Source organism: Arachis hypogaea, chromosome 8 (genome assembly GCF_003086295.3).
Source record: "Arachis hypogaea cultivar Tifrunner chromosome 8, arahy.Tifrunner.gnm2.J5K5, whole genome shotgun sequence".
Taxonomy (NCBI): Eukaryota; Viridiplantae; Streptophyta; class Magnoliopsida; order Fabales; family Fabaceae; genus Arachis; species Arachis hypogaea.
The window spans coordinates 28,229,841-28,251,164 of record NC_092043.1 but is presented as its reverse complement, the minus strand read 5'-3'; the positions used below and the strand labels follow the sequence as shown (position 1 = coordinate 28,251,164).

At 32.1% G+C, this 21,324-nt stretch overlaps 3 protein-coding genes and 1 long non-coding RNA gene across 4 annotated transcripts; 2 read left to right on the top strand and 2 right to left on the bottom strand.

The window, feature by feature from the left end:
• Positions 1–3,409: 3,409 nt before the first annotated feature.
• LOC112706765 (tetraspanin-3) lies at positions 3,410–5,591 on the bottom strand. Its single transcript, XM_025758225.3, has 2 exons — positions 4,928–5,591; positions 3,410–3,940 (listed from the first exon to the last, which is right to left on the bottom strand). The coding sequence occupies exons 1-2, from the start codon at positions 5,426–5,428 to the stop codon at positions 3,596–3,598; spliced, it is 846 nt and encodes a 281-aa protein (XP_025614010.1). The 5' UTR covers positions 5,429–5,591; the 3' UTR covers positions 3,410–3,595.
• Positions 5,592–10,449: 4,858 nt separating this feature from the next.
• Positions 10,450–15,261, top strand: LOC112706762 (interactor of constitutive active ROPs 2, chloroplastic-like). Its single transcript, XM_025758222.3, has 4 exons — positions 10,450–10,692; positions 12,075–12,198; positions 12,907–13,087; positions 13,588–15,261. The coding sequence occupies exons 2-4, from the start codon at positions 12,173–12,175 to the stop codon at positions 14,548–14,550; spliced, it is 1,170 nt and encodes a 389-aa protein (XP_025614007.1). The 5' UTR covers positions 10,450–10,692; positions 12,075–12,172; the 3' UTR covers positions 14,551–15,261.
• Positions 12,638–17,851, bottom strand: LOC140174822 (uncharacterized). The gene is made up of 2 exons (XR_011864716.1): positions 16,235–17,851; positions 12,638–12,992 (listed from the first exon to the last, which is right to left on the bottom strand). It is a non-coding gene; the product is annotated as an uncharacterized lncRNA (long non-coding RNA).
• Positions 14,564–15,321, top strand: LOC112706764 (interactor of constitutive active ROPs 3-like). The gene has a single exon (XM_025758224.3). It carries the CDS (start codon positions 14,564–14,566, stop codon positions 15,116–15,118), a length of 555 nt encoding a protein of 184 aa, XP_025614009.1. The 3' UTR covers positions 15,119–15,321.
• Positions 17,852–21,324: the final 3,473 nt, after the last annotated feature.

Sequence of the window (21,324 nt, the reverse complement as noted above, 5' to 3'; positions counted from 1 at the left end):
TTGTATTTGGAGTTGGTTTGCTTAGCAGATTTATGGAGGAGCCTTGTACCAACCATTTGCAAGTGGCAAAGAGAATTCTTCGATATATCAAAGGTACTTTAAATGATGGAATTTATTATGAGAATACTAATGAAGTAAACCTTGTTGGCTACACTGATAGTGATTGGGCCGGAGATATAGAAACAAGAAAAAGTACTTCAGGGTTTGTATTTCATCTTGGTTCTGGTGCAATTTCATGGTCGTCAAAGAAACAACCAGTAGTAGCACTATCTACAGCAGAAGCAGAATATATAGCAGCAGCAAGTTGTGCAACACAAGCAGTTTGGCTAAGAAGAATTCTTGAAGAATTGAACGAGAAACAAAGTACTCCAACAACAATATTTTGTGATAACAAGTCAGCTATTGCACTTTGCAAAAATCCAGTATTTCATGGAAGATCGAAGCATATTGATATTCGGGTTCACAAAATCAGAGAGTTGGTGAATGAAAAAGAAGTTGTGATCGAGTACTGTCCAACTAAAGAACAAGTTGCAGATATATTTACAAAGCCATTGAAGACTGAATTATTTTACAAATTGAAGAAGATGCTTGGAATGATTAATTTTGCAAGTTTGATTTAAGGGAGGCAATGTTGATAATTAAATCAACTTGTAAAATCATTCACCGCCATTTACAAAAGTTTAGTCAAAACTTGGTCAAACATTGAAGGAAGTAAATTTGAAATGATTATTGTGGAAGTAACTAGAAATATTACAAAGGATCATGGTCAAATGTTCAAAGGTTTACAGCTGGATAGTTTCTTCTACAACTTTCAATAAGTTACCACCTTATATCCAAGCTTAATCATTAAGCTTAGGTTACAAGTTGTTTAGTTTTAAAACCGCCAAATACAACTATAAATAGGTGGTGCATCTCTTATATTTTGTGTCCCATATATATGAAAAAGAATGCTTAGTATTTGTTTTTGTAAAATTCTCTCTTTGTTAATATGAGTATTAGTGAGTTTGAGAAATTAAAAAATATGATAGCGTTATTTATATGAGTGAGTGATCCTAGGGCCAATTAGTTGTGGGTATTATACTTTCACTCTCCTAACCGCAGCACTGACCACCGCCATTCTCTATGTTCTCTGTCAGTTATTGCTTTTATCACCAGCGAGCTCTTTCTTCTTTCTCGCCGGTAATATCTCTGTATTTTGAACCAATCATGTTCATAAAGAGAGAGCGAGCCCGAGAAAGAAAGAAGAGAAGAGAAAGATAGAGAAAGTTAATAATAGAATTGAATTATAAAATAAAACCCTCTTTCAGTAAGCTCTGATTTGGAATGTTTGAATTATAAAACCTTTTTTCATGTTTGAATTCAGATCCCAACAGAGAGAACCCGCCCGAAGTCAAGTTCTTCTTGTCGTTATATATATGCTTTGAAGTTTCTATTTTATCTTTACTTTTTTGGATGCCACTTGTCGTATATAGTTAAATAATTAAACTACACACTTGTCAAGTAATCAAGTAATCTTATTGGAAAATTATATATAGAGAGAAGAGATATACAGAATTAAGCCACTGAAATAAAATATATATAAAATAATAAAATATAATTATAATTTTATATAAATTTTAAAATATCATCTAAATTAATAATATTACATTAAATATAGTATTGTAATTTTATTTAAATATAAATTCAAAAATCAAATTAAAAAAATAATTAATTAAGACACATGAACTAAAGTAAAAATAACAATTAAATTAAAATCAAGAATAACAAATCTCCACAAGAATAATTTTATCAAATTAACAAATTATTAAAATATCAAAAACAACACCATTTAACAATCATAAGGTTAAGAACAACACCACAATACGAATTTATCAAGTTAATAACCAAAACAAGTTAATAGAAAAAAGAAAATATAAATCACCATGAGAAAGAGCAAATATAGATTAAAAATAAAACAAAAATTGTAACAGTAACAGAAGAGGGAGAAAAGAAATTACCTGACTTTGATGAAAATCAAAAGAGAAGGGAGAGGGAGTTGGAACCAAGATTTTGAACATTAAATCCATCATTGAATTACTTTAGTTATTAGTTTACAAATTTATGGAAGTCAGGAACTAATACCAACAAAAATCTCATAGTGACAGGTTCCAATAATCTCTGTGAAAAAATGCAATGTGTGTCAAAAATGACCTTGCACATGTTGTAAGTTGTAACAATGTAGATGAAGGGGAAGACCTATCAGCATATTCATAATAAGTTTTACTAAGGCATCTAATAATACATTTTTTCTATTCCCTGTAAAAGAAGTCAAGAAAAGACATAGAAACTAAGTAAATGCTTTGGATTCATAACTTGTTTTCTACTATCTTAATTATGGAAACAAAAAATCTTTAAAATCTATTTCTTGTTCCTACTTTCCGTTCACCGAATTCTGAAAACTGAGGGAACTAGGAACCAAATAAGAAACAAGAGATGTTTCTTGAACACCCATATTTAAGATGTTCAAAATAACATCACTCATTGAAGATAACATGAACTTTTTGAAAAAAAGAAAAAAAAAATCAAAGAGGACCTACCTAACTACTCTGCATCAACCTTGACTAAAACTAAAAAATTGAATTCAAAATTCCTCTTCATTATGCAAAGGATGACAGATATGCATTCAATTAACAAAGAAAACACTTCATTAATGATTAGCTTGCCATGATTCTTAAACAATGTTTTTTGTTACCACTTTCCAACTAACCCTGTTGTCACACTAAACCCAACTACAATTCAAACTGCAAGAAATGCAAAAAAAGGGGAAAGCAAAAAAAAGAATCTCTTTTTTAATCTACATACCACAAAAATTGAGATAATTGAAGAATCCAAAGAAGGCGTTTGAAAAACCTGGTCAAAGAGGGATCGTTTAGCAGTCTCTTCAAACAACCTAAGGAAGGAGAAGGCGATAGTAACAGACACAGCAAGGTCACAGATGTCGGAGACTAGAGGGTTTTGGTGGAGCATGGTTTCCGGCACGGCGAATTTCCGGCGAGCTTGCGGTGGTTGCGTTGTGAGAGTCAAAGAAGAAGAATAATAGGGTTTGAAAAGGGTTAGAAACGGGGTTGAAAGAGAAGAGGGTTTAGTGAGAGAAATGGGAACGGAAATGTGTATGAAACGGTGAAGTGAGTCAAATCTTTGAAAGCAGCATGTGAAGGTGGTGCTGCTGCTGCTTCTACAAATCATGGTGAGAACCCATCTCAAAAACAACCATAAGTACACAAAAAAAATTAACAACATAACCTAACAGAATTCATATTTAAGTTATTTTGCTCAATTTTCAAAACAATCGTATACAGGGGAGTCTGTGAGACATATCACTCTTTTATGGATTTATATGAATAATTAAAGTACTTCTACTAATTCAATCTACAAACAAAGCTGTCAATTCATAATCTCATTCCCAGTAATTTACAAAATGATGAAATGATTACTCCCCTCAAAGCAGAAATCTAACACATCATCCATAATAAACCCAATTACACAATGAAACCAGATCAAAGTTACAATCTTTATGCTTTGTAGTTTAATTAAGAAACGATATTGATTATGAGAGCTAGAGATGAAAGGCGCTAGGTTGTGTCTTTGTCATCCTTGCTTGACCGTAGGGCTCATCATTGTCCATCCGGCGGTTGTTGCGGTAGGCGGCGTAAGCGACGACATAGAGGATGACAAGGATGATCATGACAACAATGTTGATGACAGAGACCTTCCTCCAGCTCTTCTTGAGGCTGGCGAGGACGCCGGCCTTGCAAGAGTCGCACGAGTAGCAGAGCATCTGCTGGTCATTGCTCCACCGGCTGCAATCAGGGTCAGTTCCAACCAGGCCTCCGCCTTGGTTCCACACTGTCTCGTTCTGGTACACATACCCACACTCTGTTGGCGGCTTGCAACAACCAGACTACAATAACCACATCAACAAATTGAGTATTAAGAAAAAGGCTAAATCAACTGTAATAATGTTATATATGACTTTATCTAAGGATCAATAAGCTAAAAAATTATTCAAATATTGCTACATAGAATACCTACTTTTCAAGCAATACAGTGCAACATTCCACAAATTTTGTTCAATCACGTAAATACGTATTATCATTTGTTATCAGCAACGTGGCCAGTGAGTCATGCTAGGAGGCCCCCAATAATCATGTCACACTCATACCAAATAAACCCGCATTATGCAATATTAATCATGTCTTTAAGAAATATCTTTTTATCATACCCTATGTGTCTGATTGTCTGTCACGATATCATTCTTGTAAGGTGATATTTCAATTTTCAACATATGTGATCGTGACTTCATCAACGACATGGATGATATCCTACTGCTTTTATACTGATCGATGGTACAACCTTAATCTCTATAAATTAAATAATGTTTTACTGTATATATGTCTTAATTCATTCTATGTGAGTTTTATCAACTATATATAATATATATTATTGCTACATCCTAATATCCTATGCGAGAGCATATTATATTAATGTTTTATTTCATTATTTTTTTTTTTAATTATAGTGTACTTGCTATTCTAACATGGGTAGCATGCACGTGATTGGTGGAGTGACACAATTTTCGGTGGTTTATGAATAGTCAAAGCCCCCAGCATGGCCCACGTGCCAGAGGGTTATCTTATTACACTAGCACCGTCCAGATCTACCCATCCAATGAAGTGCATGCACAAGTAACTCTTTCTCTACCCTACACCCATGCTTCATTTATAATCACCAACCCTAAACTTTATGGGAACCATAAATCAATAAGAAATTAGATAAGGCTATTTGTTACATAAAATATTAACAAATTATTTTGAAAAACACTCATACAACACACGAACTTTAGAAAAAGAATATAAGATTTAAATATAAAATAAATAAAAAAGTGTACCTGAATGGGAGAAAGTTTTCTTTGGTAGAACATATCAGCAGTTTCAGGAACAGCAGAAAGCTTAGCACAGACCTTAGAATCCCTAATACAAGAACTTATCTTGGGCCAATAGGAGTCACTGGCGACCCGCTCCTCCAACCAGCCCGAGTAGTCCGGCAGGTAGTAATCCAAGTAGGCCCGGTTCGGCACCACCTGGCCCGACCCTTTCTCGGTGACCACGTAGGCGAACACTATGAAGCCTATGAGGACCGCGATGACGATGAACATAACCACCAGGTAGAGTCTCATTAGGAAGGTGTTGCGGTAACACGCGCCGGCGAAACCCGCCAAGGACACCACCATGATGGTGATCCCGATGATGATCAATGGCCACTGCAGGAACCTCATGCAGTCGGTGTTGTTGGCCCTGCTGCTCAGCCATATTCCGCCGCCTAGGATCGGAACTGAGACCAGGAATGTCAAGAAGTTCAGTACTCCAATCAAGTGGTTGCTGGTTCTCATGGTTCTGGTGATCAAGAATTGTGGAGAAAGAGTGGTGTACTGTGTCGTATTTATTGCAACACTATGGTCTATGGTGTGACTAATATATTAGATTATATTAATATAAAACGACAAGTCCCGCTGCATTATTATTTATTAAGGACAGGTGTGCACTAGATTCTGTTCATATTCATTAATCCTACATAATTACTCCAATAACCTCATCATCCTAACACTCATAAGTCATAACCATCTTCCCTGCATTGTTGTAAAATTCGGATCGAACCGACCGGTTCAGAAAATTAGTAAATTGAATTTTTAATCAGTTTGTTCCAGTTTAAAAATTATTTAAGATTAAGAATCAATAAAAATAGATTAAATTAGTAAAAAATTAGTGAAAACTTTGTCCAACCAAATTGTTAAAAAAAAATCTAAAATGGATGAAAATGCAATTTGAATTTAAATCTTTCTTATACAACATATTTTTCTTGTCACTAAAATATATTATTTTTGTTATTTTATATGTTAATTATTAATTATATAATAAAATTACATAATAATTTTTGTAGGTATTATTTTAATTTTATATTTACTTATATTTAAATTAATTATATTTTTTATTATTCATAATTATTAATATAAATATTATTATATACATAAATAAAAAGTATCAAATATTTTTATTAATTATAATATAATTATTTTTTATGATTATATAATATTTATTAATATTATTTTTCAATAGATACATATAGTATATAACAATAAAATAAATATAAAAATATTTTAATATAAAAATAAAATTAAAAGATATTTATCATGAACAAATACTAGAATTTTATATACTTATTTAATAATAATCGCATTATAATTTGTTGATTATAATTTGTTAAAATTTAGTTGTTTTTAAAATATCACTAAAGATATATATTTTAAATTTTAATTTTAGGTTTTTGATTATTTTATATTTTTTATTTTCGTAGAACTGGTTCTACCGGTTTAACTAGTGACTCAACAAAGTATGTAAAAATGATTTGTAAATATATGTGTGATTTTAATTTATTTTCAATATATATTTATATTCTAACATGTATTTTATACTGATAATTAATTTTAGTGACTATTTTAATATACACTTAGCATAATCTTTCTTTTCAATATTAAAAATAAGTCATTAATTCATCATTTACATACCGAAATATATATTTAATAAAAATAATAATTTAAAATAACAACATTAAAATTCAATACAAGTTTAAAAAATCTTGAAAAATAATATTATACATAATTTAAAAATATTTATAACAAAATAATATAAATATTAAGCAATTAATTTTTTATTTTATATTTAAATTAATATTGGTCAATTTTCTATTTTTGTTAGTCACGTTACATGCATTGAATATCCTGGAAAAACATTAAAATAGAAACAACAATTAGACGATAACTTAAACAGCCAAAATGAAGCCATGGGCGCGCATTCAAACTACTTCTATTTCTTTCTTTCTTTCTTTCTTTCTTTCTTTCTTTCTTTCTTTCTTTAAAACTACTACTATATATATGTGATTTCTATAATTTCATTTTGATAAACTTTCAGGTTACAACTTTGAGTGAAAGAGTTGTCACAATGTCACGTGTATTTCAATTTACAAATCACTTTTACATACTTTATTGAGTTTAGAATCCTCTATTATATTTATATTCATACTTAAACTTACACAAAAACTTGTCAAGTTTACGATGGGATGTCCCAAGTTCCAACATATTTCCAGGGAAAATTTTATTTAAATAACATAGCCTATATATGAACGAATAGGTTTAAGCAACTAACTCCAATGTTTCTCAAGAATATTTCCTTGATAGCCTCAAGGTTCACGTGAGCCCAACCATAATGTATTTTATATATTAATAACACATATTCCTTTAATAACTGTACAGTTATATTAGCTATCAAGATATACCTCAAATCACATAATCTCTTCGTACTCACCTCCTAACTTAATAAAAAAAGCTGTAATAATGAAAATACTAAATAATATGAACAATGGATATATCAGATGTTCAATTCACTAGGTGTGCGGATGATTATCTTAATATTAAAATTTAAATAGATAAATTAGGAGTATAGTGTGTTTTTACCAAGGGTTTAAAAACCGAATCAGTCATCGAACTGCTCTAGCTACAGGTTCACTGATTTATAGGTTTAAACGATTCGATGGTGGTTAAATCGAAAAAACCGTTTTATAATAAAATAATAAATAAAATATAAATAAACACATGAAAATATAATTATAGTCTAATATAAACTTTAAAATATCATTCAACCCAATAATCTCAACTCTCAAGTTCACAACAAACAACATCCTAAACTATTTAAAATTATTCACAATTACTCAACAAACAACAAAATCCAGTTTAGTAAACAAAACAAAATCAGTTCAGTAATCAATAAACAACAATTATTAACCAAAGTTTACAGTTCAGTTTAGCAGGATCAGTTGAATCTTGAATCAGTTCACAGTTTCACACTACACAATTTAAAGAAAAATAAAATAGGGACACAGTGTTCACAGTTTCAGAGTTCATCATGTCACACTGCAGTGACTTCAGTTCACACTTCACAGAGCTTTGTAAAATCAACAAATTATTAAATCAAACTCATATGGAGACAGAGACATGCTAAACTAAAAAAAGAAATTAAAAAGATTACCTGGAACTCTGGAAGCTCGAAGGCGCCTTCAAGACTTCAACAGAACATGCAATAGGGAGAGTGGAAGACAGCAACGCCAAGTGACCAAGCAGTGGTGGAACATCTTCGAATGGACAACGGCTGCTTCGCGATGGAAGTGGCTGTTCGAAGGAAGGACTGCTGCGCAACGGAGGTGGCTTGGCGAAGGAATGATGGTTGCTGTTGTTCGAATGAACGACGGCGGCGGCACAACGCGGTGGCTGGATGGAGGTGAGGGACGAGGACGATCGTGTGAGAGTTAGAGAGGCGTTCCCAAATTCCAGTTCTCACTCTCAAATCTCAGTTTTTGAAGCTCGAAGAGAAGGGGAGAATCAAATTAGGGATTTAGGGCTCCAGAAAACATAAAACGGTAACGTTTTGTTGCCTAACCAAAAAACTGGCTGGATTACGGTTCGATTCGACCGACTGATTACCAGCCGATTCACCAGTTTAATTTTAATTTTTAAAATTTACAATTTTACTGTTTAACCGAATTATTTTTATGTGCAGTTCACAATTTAACCAATTCAACCGATTAGTCCAAACTGATTTTTAAAACCTTAATTTTTACTTTATTAAACGAATTTTAAAGTACATTATTTATATTGTTCATATTGTTATATTATATTAGTAATAAGTAATAAAAAAGAAATTTACCGTGAAACTTAAGTATAAAATCACTGCATTCACAATCACAAGATACTCTGATCTAGTCAATCTCAGTCTTAAAGTCTCTTGTTAAGTGTTCACCTTACAATAATCAAACAATGCTATATGAAGTTCAATAATACTGCTGTTATCTACACAAAATTGATTTATTCTTATTTAATTTTTGCCAACCTTTTCCCAATGCTTATACTTAGTTCACGACTACTTCATTCATGGTGACTATAGTTTTTGTTTTGACTAAAGCCTGACAAATTTTAAAAGTTATTTTTTTGAGTTTTTGACTTATAAAAAATAATAATATTAATATTTGGTGTAATTTTTAAAATTAAATTATGATTTTTTTAAGAAGTTATTTGAGTGCTTATAATAAAAGTTTAAAAAAATTACTTCTTTCATAATAAATTTTTTTATCATATTTTTTAAATAAATACTTTTAAAATAAAAAAATTAAATACAAAATAATTTATTTATATACTATTTTTAATATAAATATTTATTATTTAAACTATTTTTTAAAAAATTTAATTAAACTATTTATCCAAACTGTTAAATTAGATGAATAAGGCTTTAATTCAATGCCCGTGACTAGGGAGTGTTCGCGGTGCGATTTGGATTGGATGATGTTTTTAAAAAATTCCGATCCGATCCGATCTAATTTCAAGCGGTTTGGATTGGATTGGAATTGCGGTTTTGTAAATTAAAAAAATTAATACATATAACAAGTTCTCAACATCAAATTTTAAATAATTAACAATAACGTAACAAGTCTCAACAATATCTTAAAAAGCCAACGATAACATAATAATAGAATAAAATTTTAGGTTAGTTAAAATAAATAAATAAATAATATTTTGAACAAAAAATATTTATTAAATAATAATAATACATGAATAATATAAAAATGTATAACAAATTGAACATGTTATAAGTATAATTGTAAATATAATAATAAAATAATAATATTATAGCACATTGTGTGGTTTAGATTGGAATGGATCAGTTTTGAAAAGTAGATCCAAAATCCGATCCGATCCAGCGGTTTACAAAACATAGAATCCAATCAAATCTGAATTAGTGCGATTTTAATCGATTTCGATTTAGATTGGATTGTATTGAATGAGCGGTTTAATTTAGATTGGTTTGGATTTGAACACCCTAACCGTGACGGCCCTTCACCGAACATACCCAATCATTAATATTAGCCTATTAGGTTGATATATGATCTCATTTTTTTTTGGTTGCCTGATATATGATCTCATTGATCTGATAGGCCTCTTGCAAGTAGAATGGGCCAATCAATAACAATGTTGGGAAATTTTTCATGTCATTAAAAGGTTTAACATTTACAATTTACATACATTAATAAAATATATATACACATTATTTAAATTGTGGTTGATAACCAAATATCAATTACTGTGTAAAAATCAGTATGCATGCATAAATTAAAATTTCTATATAGTTGTAAAATGAAATAATTTTTGTAGTGGATCCCAAGGAGAAGCCCAAGAACCTAAAAGAGCCCATTATTTTGTAACATTATGCGTTACTATAATGTTATATGGAGATAAGAGGTCCTACTTGAAAGTTGAAATAGATTTATTAATTTTTGTGACACTACTATATTTCCCCCACCATTCCCTCTAATTTGTAACTCCCCTTCCTTCCTTCCTTCATCTTTTCCTTGTTTTCCAGTCTCTATATTTGTATAAGGCTGCTGCATTCTTCTTCTTATTACATAACATAGAAACAAGAAGCTGATACACAGTATCATCATTTATATATATTTTCTCATCATAAGATGCCAAAAAGGCTTAGAAACCAGAATAGTATTTAAGAGGATCCACGTCTTGAGAGTTGAGTAGTTTGTGTAACCACTAATAACTAGGTAAGACTGTTCATTATATTGCCTACCTTGTCCTTTCTTACTTTACATAATTAGCATTATTATTATTATTATTAAATGCAGGAGCTATGTAGCAGTCATACACAAGTTCATATACAAAGTATATGTTGCCATATCTAGTAACTATAATTTTACTTTATTATTTAGCTTGTTGCCTCTCATTAGGGTCTGTTTAACTTGAAGTTTTGAATTTCCTTCCCTCCTCTGATCCATCTTTTCTTTTCATCTTTCTTAAAGTGATGAGATAAAAAAGAGTTTAATTTGTTTGTTCATCATTTCTTTTTATGCCTATGGCTGCTTTTCTCTGCTGGAAATAATAATAAGCTTTATTTCGTTTCCACTTCATATATATGTTCATTATTTATACTGAAAAAGGTTAATTATATTATGCCATATAGATGTAAAGCTCACTTGAATAATGCAGTCCCTTTCACTTGGAGTATGTTATTATTAGAAAAGATGTTGATTAGTCCATGTATGTAATCATTTTCTATTTATTCTTTATTTATTGAATTCTCTTGCATATGTTTTCTGGTTTTTTCTTAGGTTATTCTTTTTTGGTGACTGATAATCCTTAGTAGAAGTAATCATTGTCAAGTTTTTTTTTTTTTTTTTTTTTTTTTTTTTATGTCATGACATGATATAAAAAATCACAATCATGATTTTTCAATTTGTTTGTTTCCCCTCCCACGTTAAAAATATTATGGAAAAATGTCAATGGGAAAGAGCCAAGTGTCCCTTTCGTTTTTTGGACCAAAGTTGAAGGCACATATATAATAAATTTTCTGTGAGTCATTACCAAAATGCCATTGTACATCGTGGGATTTCCTTTATTTTTCTTTTGTATTATAGGCACATGTACGTCCCATCTTTAATGTAATAATCAACTTGTTTGACATATTGGCACCATCCATGGTAAAAGGAACATTTCATGGTATATTTTTATTTTGTTATGGCATCATGAATGATGAAACACCACTTTCGTCCTAGTTAATGCTAACTTTTGGGTTTATTACTATTAATGTCATATTTATTTTAAAAACTTAAATCGATAGAAAAAAAATATAAAAAATATAATTTTTTGATTTGTTTTTATTTTTCAAAAAACTTTTTATATTTTTAAGATATATCTTTTTTTATTTGTCTGGCGTTAGTTTTTTTAAAGTCAACAATAATTAAAGTTAATATTTTTTTGGTGATAAAAATTCTGATACAATATTGCACAAATAACATGAAAAAAGATTTCCTCTAATTATAGTTTATTTGATGTATTTATTATGGCATGATGCAAAGCACACATTGTGCATGAAGCTATTTATTTTGTTCAGGTTTCACTGACCTTACATTGGATTCCACTGTCTCAGTTTGTGGCATACAATTCTGAAAGTTTACAGTGGTTGTGGGTCAGAGGAGCATTCAAGTAGAGAGACCCTAATTATTAATAACGCGTTTCACTTAAACCATGCAGATGCAAACCCCAAACACAAGGTAATGTTTCAAATTCAAACTTTGTTTCACCATATATATATGTTACTAGTTCAAATTCAAATGTCACTTTGATGTAAAAGCTTTAGTCCAAAGTTTGCATGTATATATAACTTTGTACAACATTATTATTAGTGGAGTGGAAGGTGGCTTTAGTGAAAAAGTTTTCACATGGTGAGCATTGAGCAAACACCAAAACCAATTTGTTCATCAACTTTATTCCACTGTGCATAGACCCTACTTAATTATATAATTAACTTTTTGTTTGATAATATATGTAATATGACCAATGCTGGATTGGTGTTCTTCTTTTGGAAATTCATTAACTGCATGCATCACTATCACTATATCTTCCCAAGTAGCTTTCAGTGTTGCGTTACGTTATAAAACATGCTTTTATACATAGCATCAATATATTATATATACCTGTAACTAATTAATGTTGATATTGAACTTTGAAATGGAAACTTCACTGCATATGATGTTGTCAATCAATAACACTCACCTAAATACAATTGAATTTTGAAAGAACGGTTTGGATTATCTATCATTCTATCTAACACTATGTATGCAGTAATGGAAGTTGTAAAATGAGTAAGCCAGCTAAGAATTGAGAATGATGTGAAGATATTGCTTCAGTCATATATGGCAAAAGCTTTATTGCTCCAGAGTATGTTTTCCTTATGAATCATAACTGTGATTTGGTTTCAGAAATGGCTCCTCTGAGGTGTCTCGGAAGGTGTCCCCTCGCGGCCGCGGCGTGCGCCAGCTCAGGCCTTCTGCACTGTACATTGATTCTGCATCAACATTAAATCAAGTTCATAGAACAACATCAAAGGATAGAAGCCCTAAAGTCATTGATAGAAGATCACCTAGAAGCCCTGCTCCTGAGGTATCACTTTCTTTCAAATTAATAACACTGTTTCCTTAGCAATATGTTATGTCTCGGAACTTGGAACCTTTGCACACAAAATCATACACAATTTTGGTTATGCACTTTTATTATATTATTATACTAAGTTTTATTTGTGGTGGAAACTCACGTATAGTTGTGTTCATGTGAAATTGACAGTTTAGAACCGTTAGATAATTTGATATATTTAAAGATAACTGCACGCGAGTTTTCTTTATTTTTATTTGTGATGTTAGATAGATATTAAATGGCCTTTTTAAAGAGAGGGGATAGAATAAGCTACCCTATCTACTGTTATAATAACCGGTTATTGATTCCATTTATGTGTAAACTGTGAAGGTTGATGGCATTATCGTATATGCATCAATTGTGATTGAAATTTGTTCACATGTTTCTGAGACTCAATTGATTCCTTTGGTATTTTATCATTGTATTCTGTAATGTACAATTTTTCATTATGACTTTGCTTTTGGTATTAGAGGAAAAGGCCAAGCAGAATACCTGGATTGGAATCTCAGGTTTCTCATCTGAGAGAGGATTTGAAGAAAGTGAGGGAGCAGCTAAGTTTATCTGAATCATGCAAGAAACAAGCTCAACAAGAAGCTGAGGAATCCAAGCAAAAACTCTTTGCCTTGTCTCTCAAACTTGAAGAATCACAGCAGCAAGTTCTAAGCCTCACTTCTGCCAATCTTGAAGATTCCCTTACATCTTCCATGATTGAAATTCCTCATTGTGAAAACTCACAGACACAGTATCCAGAATCATCAGATTTGGAACTACTAAACCTGAAACAAAACTTGGCAGAATCTCTTTGTATTTTGAAGAACATGAAAAACCAGCTCAAGGATTGCAAAGAGTCATCTCAGGCAGAACCTTTGGTTGATGAGACTTTGCGAAAACTCGAGGCTGCGAAAAGAACTGTGGAGTTCTTGAGGGCTGATGCTGCTAAATCTGCTACAGAAATAGACCCATCTAGAACTGGAAACTCCCTCCATCCGCATGTAAGCAAACACGCAACCGGCCTCATTAGTAGCAAAATTGTCCACAATGGAAATCTTGTTGATGATCATAAGCATAAGCATGAAGCTGAAAAATTGGAAAAGCAAGAGGGTGCTGATCAAATTGGTTCTGAAATTCAGTTTCTCAAGTCTGAGGTAGAAAAACTGAGGTGTGCCATGGAGACTGCTGAGACTAAATACCATGAAGAGCAGATTCGGAGCACGGTTCACATCAGGAACGCATATGAATTAATGGAACAGATGAAATTAGAATCAAGTAAGAGGGAGTCTCAATTAGAGGCTGAACTTGGAAGAAAGAAAGCTGAGATTGAAGATTTGAAGGGTAACTTGTTGGACAAGGAAACAGAGTTGCAGTGCATTGTGGAGGAGAATGAGAAGCTGAATGCAAGGATTGAAATGAACTTGTCATCACAAAGAACATGAAAATGAACTCAAGATGGAGATTCAAAGATTGCATGAATGTGTTGCTGAAATGAAGGCAGAGATGATGGACAAGGAGACAACACTTGAGAGCATATCCGAAGAAAATGAAATTCTGAAGAATATGGAATTCAATAAGGTACTGAGTGAAAGTGTGGCTGCAGAAATTGAGGCAGCTAAGGCTGTGGAACGCGTGGCGGCCGTGAAGCTTGGGATTGCAATGGAGGAGGCAGACCGGAGCAACCAGAAGGCCGCGAGGATCGCGGAGCAGCTGGAAGAAGCACAAGCATTGAAGTCAGAAATGGAGGCAGAACTTAGAAGGCTTAAGGTACAGTGTGATCAATGGAGAAAGGCTGCAGAAACTGCTGCTTCTCTGCTTTCAACAGGAAAGGGGAAACTCACTGAGAGATCTTTGTCTCTTGACAATAAATACAATATCCCTTTGATGAATAACAAGTATGAGCCTTGTTGTGATGATATCATCATTGATGATGATGATGATTTCCAGAGAAAGAAATATGGTAACATGCTTAAGAAGATTGGGATCTTGTGGAAGAAGCCTCACAAATAATTGTCCACTCTCTTGATTCATGGAGACCTATAAATGTGTAGTAGTACATGAGTATTTTGTGTTACTTAAATTTGGATTTCATCATCATGTGTTTCTCAATGTTTTGATATATAATGCAGTTCCTAAGTTTTGTTCACTCTAAATCATGTATGCATGTTTAAATCTGAAATTAGTGATTCTGTTTCTTATGTATAGGCATAGTGTAGAGCTTTGAATAATTAAATTTTTACTCTACATATAAGAATTTTATCAAGTTGTGCATGCTTCAACTTTGGGTTTTGAATCTTGAGCCTAGTAACTGGTCCCACTTTGCCCAGCAATAATGTGAGCCTGATTGGTGTAAGTATAACCCCCTAAGTGTGCTACCTTGGGCCCGTTAAAGCTTTTGGATATTTGTAGAAAATTAATCACATGTTTTCTGGAATGTGGAATCTGAAACATTCTTTGCACAACATAGTTCTTATGAGCTCTGTCTGGAATATTTTGTACATAATTATATGGGACAAAATCAACAAATCTTAGAAGGTGAACAACCAATTTAAAAGACTATTATTTTGAAACCATTTAGATGTAAAACATTTAAGCAACTAAACTAAGCATGGAAGATTAACCACCTTACAATAATAAGGGATGTGTTTAAATATTTGATCTTGAAATGTGCTCCCTGAAGCCCAAACCTAAGATATAAGAAGTCCTCACAAAGTTGTTGAGGTGCTAAGAGTTTAAGACAAACATAATGGCCAACGTTTATGGAGTTGTATGATTTGTTGTTTTCCAAGTCTGGCCCATATGGTTTATGTGAGGACAAAACTGTGTGATCTTGATCTTATCTGAACATCATTACAACACTAGGCAAAGGATTTCTTCAACTTTAATGCTACTATTTCACACCATTAAGAAAATAACGATAAACCAAGCAAAATAGTAAGTTGTCTCTTTTCAAAATTTAATATCTCCAAATCAAAGTAACCAAACAAAACAAAAGCAAAAGAAGTTCTGAGTACAAATACACAACAATTTGATTTAAGCATTAGACAACAATAATTGAATATCAGGAGAAGAGAAAAGTCGTATTGCATAAAATTGTTATGAACTATAGACATAGAATAATATTACTTTATTTTATGCCTCAAATCTGCATTAGAGGAGGATGCTTGTGCAATCTGCAGATGGGCTTCACTTCATAGAGGTGGAGAAAAACAACGATAACGTGATGCTGGTTGGTGACGGCATCAGAAGTTCTCAAGACGGTTACACAACATACAGCTCCGCAACCGCCGGCATAGATGGGCTTCACTTCATTGCAAGAGACATCACGCAAGGGCCAAGCTGTGGCCCTGAGATCCGCCTCCGACCTGTCTTTGTTCTACCAAGACACGCTCATGGCCCACGCGCAGCGCCAATTCTACAGACAGTGCTACATCTACGGCACCGTTGACTTTCTGAATTTTCAAAACTGTCACATATTTGCAAGAAGGCCCTTGGATGGGCAGGCCAAGACAATCACCGCACAGGGCCGAGGGGATCCCTTCCAGAACACCGGAATCTCCATCCACAAATCCGTCATCAAAGCCGCACCCGGTCTCGTTCCTGTTTTGGACAAGGTTAAGGCCTTTCTTGGGCCGGCCCTGGCATCAGAACGCTAGGGTTGTTGTTATGAGGACTTATTTGGACTTTCTTATAAGCCCATTGGGCTGGGATGAATGGAATGGATCTGGGCCTGCTTCCGATACAAGCAAAAGAGTGAAGTGGCCCGGTTTTCATGTGATATCAAACCCAAAAGAGGCGTCACAATTCACTGTCACTTTTATTCTTGCTGGTCGCACCCAGGTCTCTGATTCTCATGTAGTTTGTTTTCAGCATTCATTCTTTTGTACATTTGAGCAAGCAAGAGAAACTATTTATGTATGCTAAATATTATTTGTGTCTTTGATCGAAATTAAACTATTATGTCAATTACTAATCTACTCGCTGTATTCTCTTTGTTATGAGTTAAGAGAAATGAATGAAATGATGATTGTCACATTTATAAAGGATGTTGAGTTTAGCCACTGGATGAATGTTTATGTTGTCCAATTAGAATTAGCATGGCCTGCAGTGGTTGGGCTTTTATTCCTCTGTAGAATTCGCGAGAGATAATGCAGAGAAGCAGGGAGGAGCACAATCATCCCCATGAACAACTTTCACCTGAAATTGAAGTGGCTGACATGAACATCCTCCAGCAAATTATCTCAGTTGAGGAAAGGATCTGCATTCTGATTGTTGTTTGGGCGGGGTTTTACCCGACCCGAGTTTGCTTGTTTGGCCATGGGCCATGACCCAAAACAAAGAAAAGCTGACGAGAGAGTTTTGGTCCTCCTGGGCATACAAAGTAGAGTTCGTGAGACAGAATAAACAAATATAAGCTCAAAATAAATGGGCCATTTTATTGATAGAAACACTCTTCTATATGACTTACGACCATTGGGGCTTCAGACATTGGCCTTGTTCTGTTCCATGGGGACATTTCAAAATAAAAACTACCCCTCCATAGAATTAATACATGAACAAAGGAGTGTAACTTATCTTAATACATAGAATTAATACATTTTCTTTATGAATTTTCAAAGAGTACTAGATGAATTATGACAAAGGAGTGTAACTTATCCTAATAATTTTATGTTGTCTTGGAGACTTGGATCATTTTTTTTTTCTTTTTTTCTGGCTTCGATGACAGTCATGTTAATGTATCATAATAAGGCATGCCAGTATGCCACAATATTAAATATGCCATGGGCCTCAGGGTTTGATATGAAAGAAACCAGAGATACATCAAAACTGGCCTTAACCGAAAGTGACCCAATCTCTCAAGTATCCACATGAAACAAACTAATCACCATAACTATATCATGTATGTTATTGATAGAGATGACCCATGAGCCTGAATCAATAAACACATTACACATCCATATGGTAATTGGTAAGGACCAGGGACCCATGTATAATCAGATTGATTATAAGAACTTTAGGTCCATGTCCATAACAAAAAAAAAAAAAAAAAAAAAACAAAGAACTTAATATGATGTTTTGTATAACGCTTGCTGTTGTCTTAATAAATATCAAATACATGCAATTTGTGGCACTTTACATATATTTGTATTTCAATTTGAGAGCAATGTACGTAATGGATCGGAGCAACATGTCAAATTTATATATATCATAGGCAGATGCAATTGCCTACTACTATCTTAATTATTCTTGGACGAGGTTGGAGCCATTAGGAAAACTATTACGTGCATTTCATTTCGTCATATCCCAATAATAAAGAGCCCTCACCATTGTTTATTTTCTCTTCCATGCACAACTGTACTGCACTGTTAGTTATATTTAGCACTTTATTACGATTATCAAAGTGTTGTAATTTGAATTGAATTAACTACTAGCTAATGCCACCCCTTCTTAATTTATGATTTATTTAGCGATGTTATATTTTTATGTTTTAATTATTATACTGATAATTTTAATTAATAGTAACAATCTGAATGTCTTTTTAATATGGAGAGAATCTTGTTTGAGACTTTATTTCCATATAAATGAATACGTATTGGTCATTATTCACAAAGTAATTTTTTTTCTATTATTTTTATGTTTCATGAACTACCACATAAAACAAGTTGTAGCTACTTACATAAGTATAAACATATTATAAACAAAAAGTCGTGAAATAATTGATGGAACTAATTAAAATTAAAGATGGACTGATTAACGGCAATGACTGATCCATATGAGCAGTATCCTAAATTTAAATTCCTAGGCATATATATCTATCCCAATAAATAAAAAAAATATTCGCTTTAAATAAATATTGGTATGGCCTTTAGCAGATATTTACTTCAAAAATATTTAATTATTTCCACTGTGTCAAAAAGTATATGCTACATATTATACAAGTTATGGAAAATAACTACTATCACTGGCTGATTAACTATTAACTAAGATATACTATTATACATGTTACATGAGGAGCATTGCTGGGTTTTTATATCAAGAATCTTTGATACCCATTCCACAACATTTTCTCTCCAATAATATTTCAGCAATGTCATAAACAGACAAAATCCAACACCACCATCATCAATCAACAGCACTCAAATTTCTTGACCTGTATTGCCTAGTGAGTCCAATATGTATTATTTTGGCACTGCAATTTGTTTAGGGACTGAACTTTTGTCGGTAGGTAGTATTAGTGAGTAATATAGCACTTTATACTTTGTTGTAATTTTATTTAGTTTATTTATATACACATGTACCTTATTTTTTCTTTATTTAAAATATTATTTTACGTACATATTAAAAATCAATTACTAAATTAATTATTTATATAAAATATATATTAAAATCGTATAAAATAATATATATTTATATACAATTATATTCAGTGAATATATAATTTTAGATATACGCATATATTTTGATTTACAATATATACTATGATAATAACAGGATTTAAGATGGTTAAAGAGCGAAGAATTAATCTCTTGACACTGTTGTTCATGTCATTATTCATTAATCAATCCTACTTATATATTACGTGATAATGAGGATTCTAGAAGGGCAATCAGTTCAGTTTGATGAAATACTCAAATATATATTGTTATGCATCATTTAATTTATCTCAATTAATTAAGAATTTATTTAAAAAATGTTTTAAGAATACTTAGCGTGTTAAACTTAGCAATAAAAAAAAATTAGAAATGCAATTAAATACATTTTTAAAAATTCTAATTTTCAACCAAGCCTTTTGAAATTTGATAATTTTTTGAAGTAACTTGTTGACCGTCGAGACAATTATTTAAAAAAAAAAGATCAATTGGTGATTAATTAATTAATGTACTAAAGTGTGAAACATGTATTTGAGAGGAAGCTAAGTATCTTATCCACAACAACAAACTAATGTAAGCATATGTTGGATTTCCTCGTCAACACTGACTCATAGTCATCTCCACCGAAAGATTGCCACAAAAGTTCAAAATTAAGGGAAAAAGAAGGGAGCATTATTCTTGCTCCACATTTTAAGCTAGATTGTTTTTTGTTGGTTTGTATTATAAACTAATTAAAAAATTTAAGTAGTAGTCAGCATATATTCAGCATTATTGTTTTGACTTTTGTGTTACATATACGTAACATTATTTAAGATTGTCACCGAAATTGAGACCCAGAAGTTAACCTAGCTAGCTAGCTGTACGTCATGTGAAATTGAACAATTAACACATATAGTAACCCTTGAATTTGATTATGTAATGTTGTTCTCAAGAATATAGATTTGTTTGCTTAGGAGGAAACAAGGTTTATCCAAAGAAATTGAATGCATGAAAAAAGAGGTAACGGTCTCAACAACATTCAATAAATGAAACCTTAACTTTCCACAGACCACAACCTTTTTGGCGATAGATCAAGAAAGTTGTACAACTTTGGATAAAACCTTAACATAATTCATGCCACGAATAATCTGCTGTGTATGTGTGTTTGTGTCTTCTACGATAAACATGTACAGATTCATCCACGCATGACATGTTAAATTAAAGCATGTTTCAATCAATGCTACTTAATTTGGTGGTGAATATTGATCTTCTGGTCTTAATCTCCCCCTTTACAAATTGGATAGGTCACTTTTTGGATTTGAAAGGAAGTAAACAACGCAAATTGGATCTGGTCACATGCATGCATACTTATTAAGCTTTCTTTTTATCTATTTCTCGTGGTTACTCTTTCTTGTTATTTATGTTCCCCCCATCTATCCACGCCAGATTGATCTGGATATACATGTTTAAAAAACACAACAATAAAAATAAAAAATCAAGTGACATTTTAATGATTTTTATTAATCTTAATTCATAATCCAAATTTGATGGCTTCTCACTATCTCAATAATTAAACACATTCCTACAAAAAAAACAATATGAAATTGTATATACATTATTTGTGTTAGATATCAGCGTGACGTAATGCATAATCCAGCATCCACCTAACAGATAGATTATTATTCTAGCTTTCAAACTTGCTTTCTATAGCAAAAAAATATATATAATTCGAGTATGTATATATGATGAGGTACCTACTATATATATATGTGACATATATATGCCTTGTTTAGATTGTTTAAGAAAAATATATATAATAAGCGACATAGGATATCATGAAATTAAATAAATTATTTGCGAATTAAA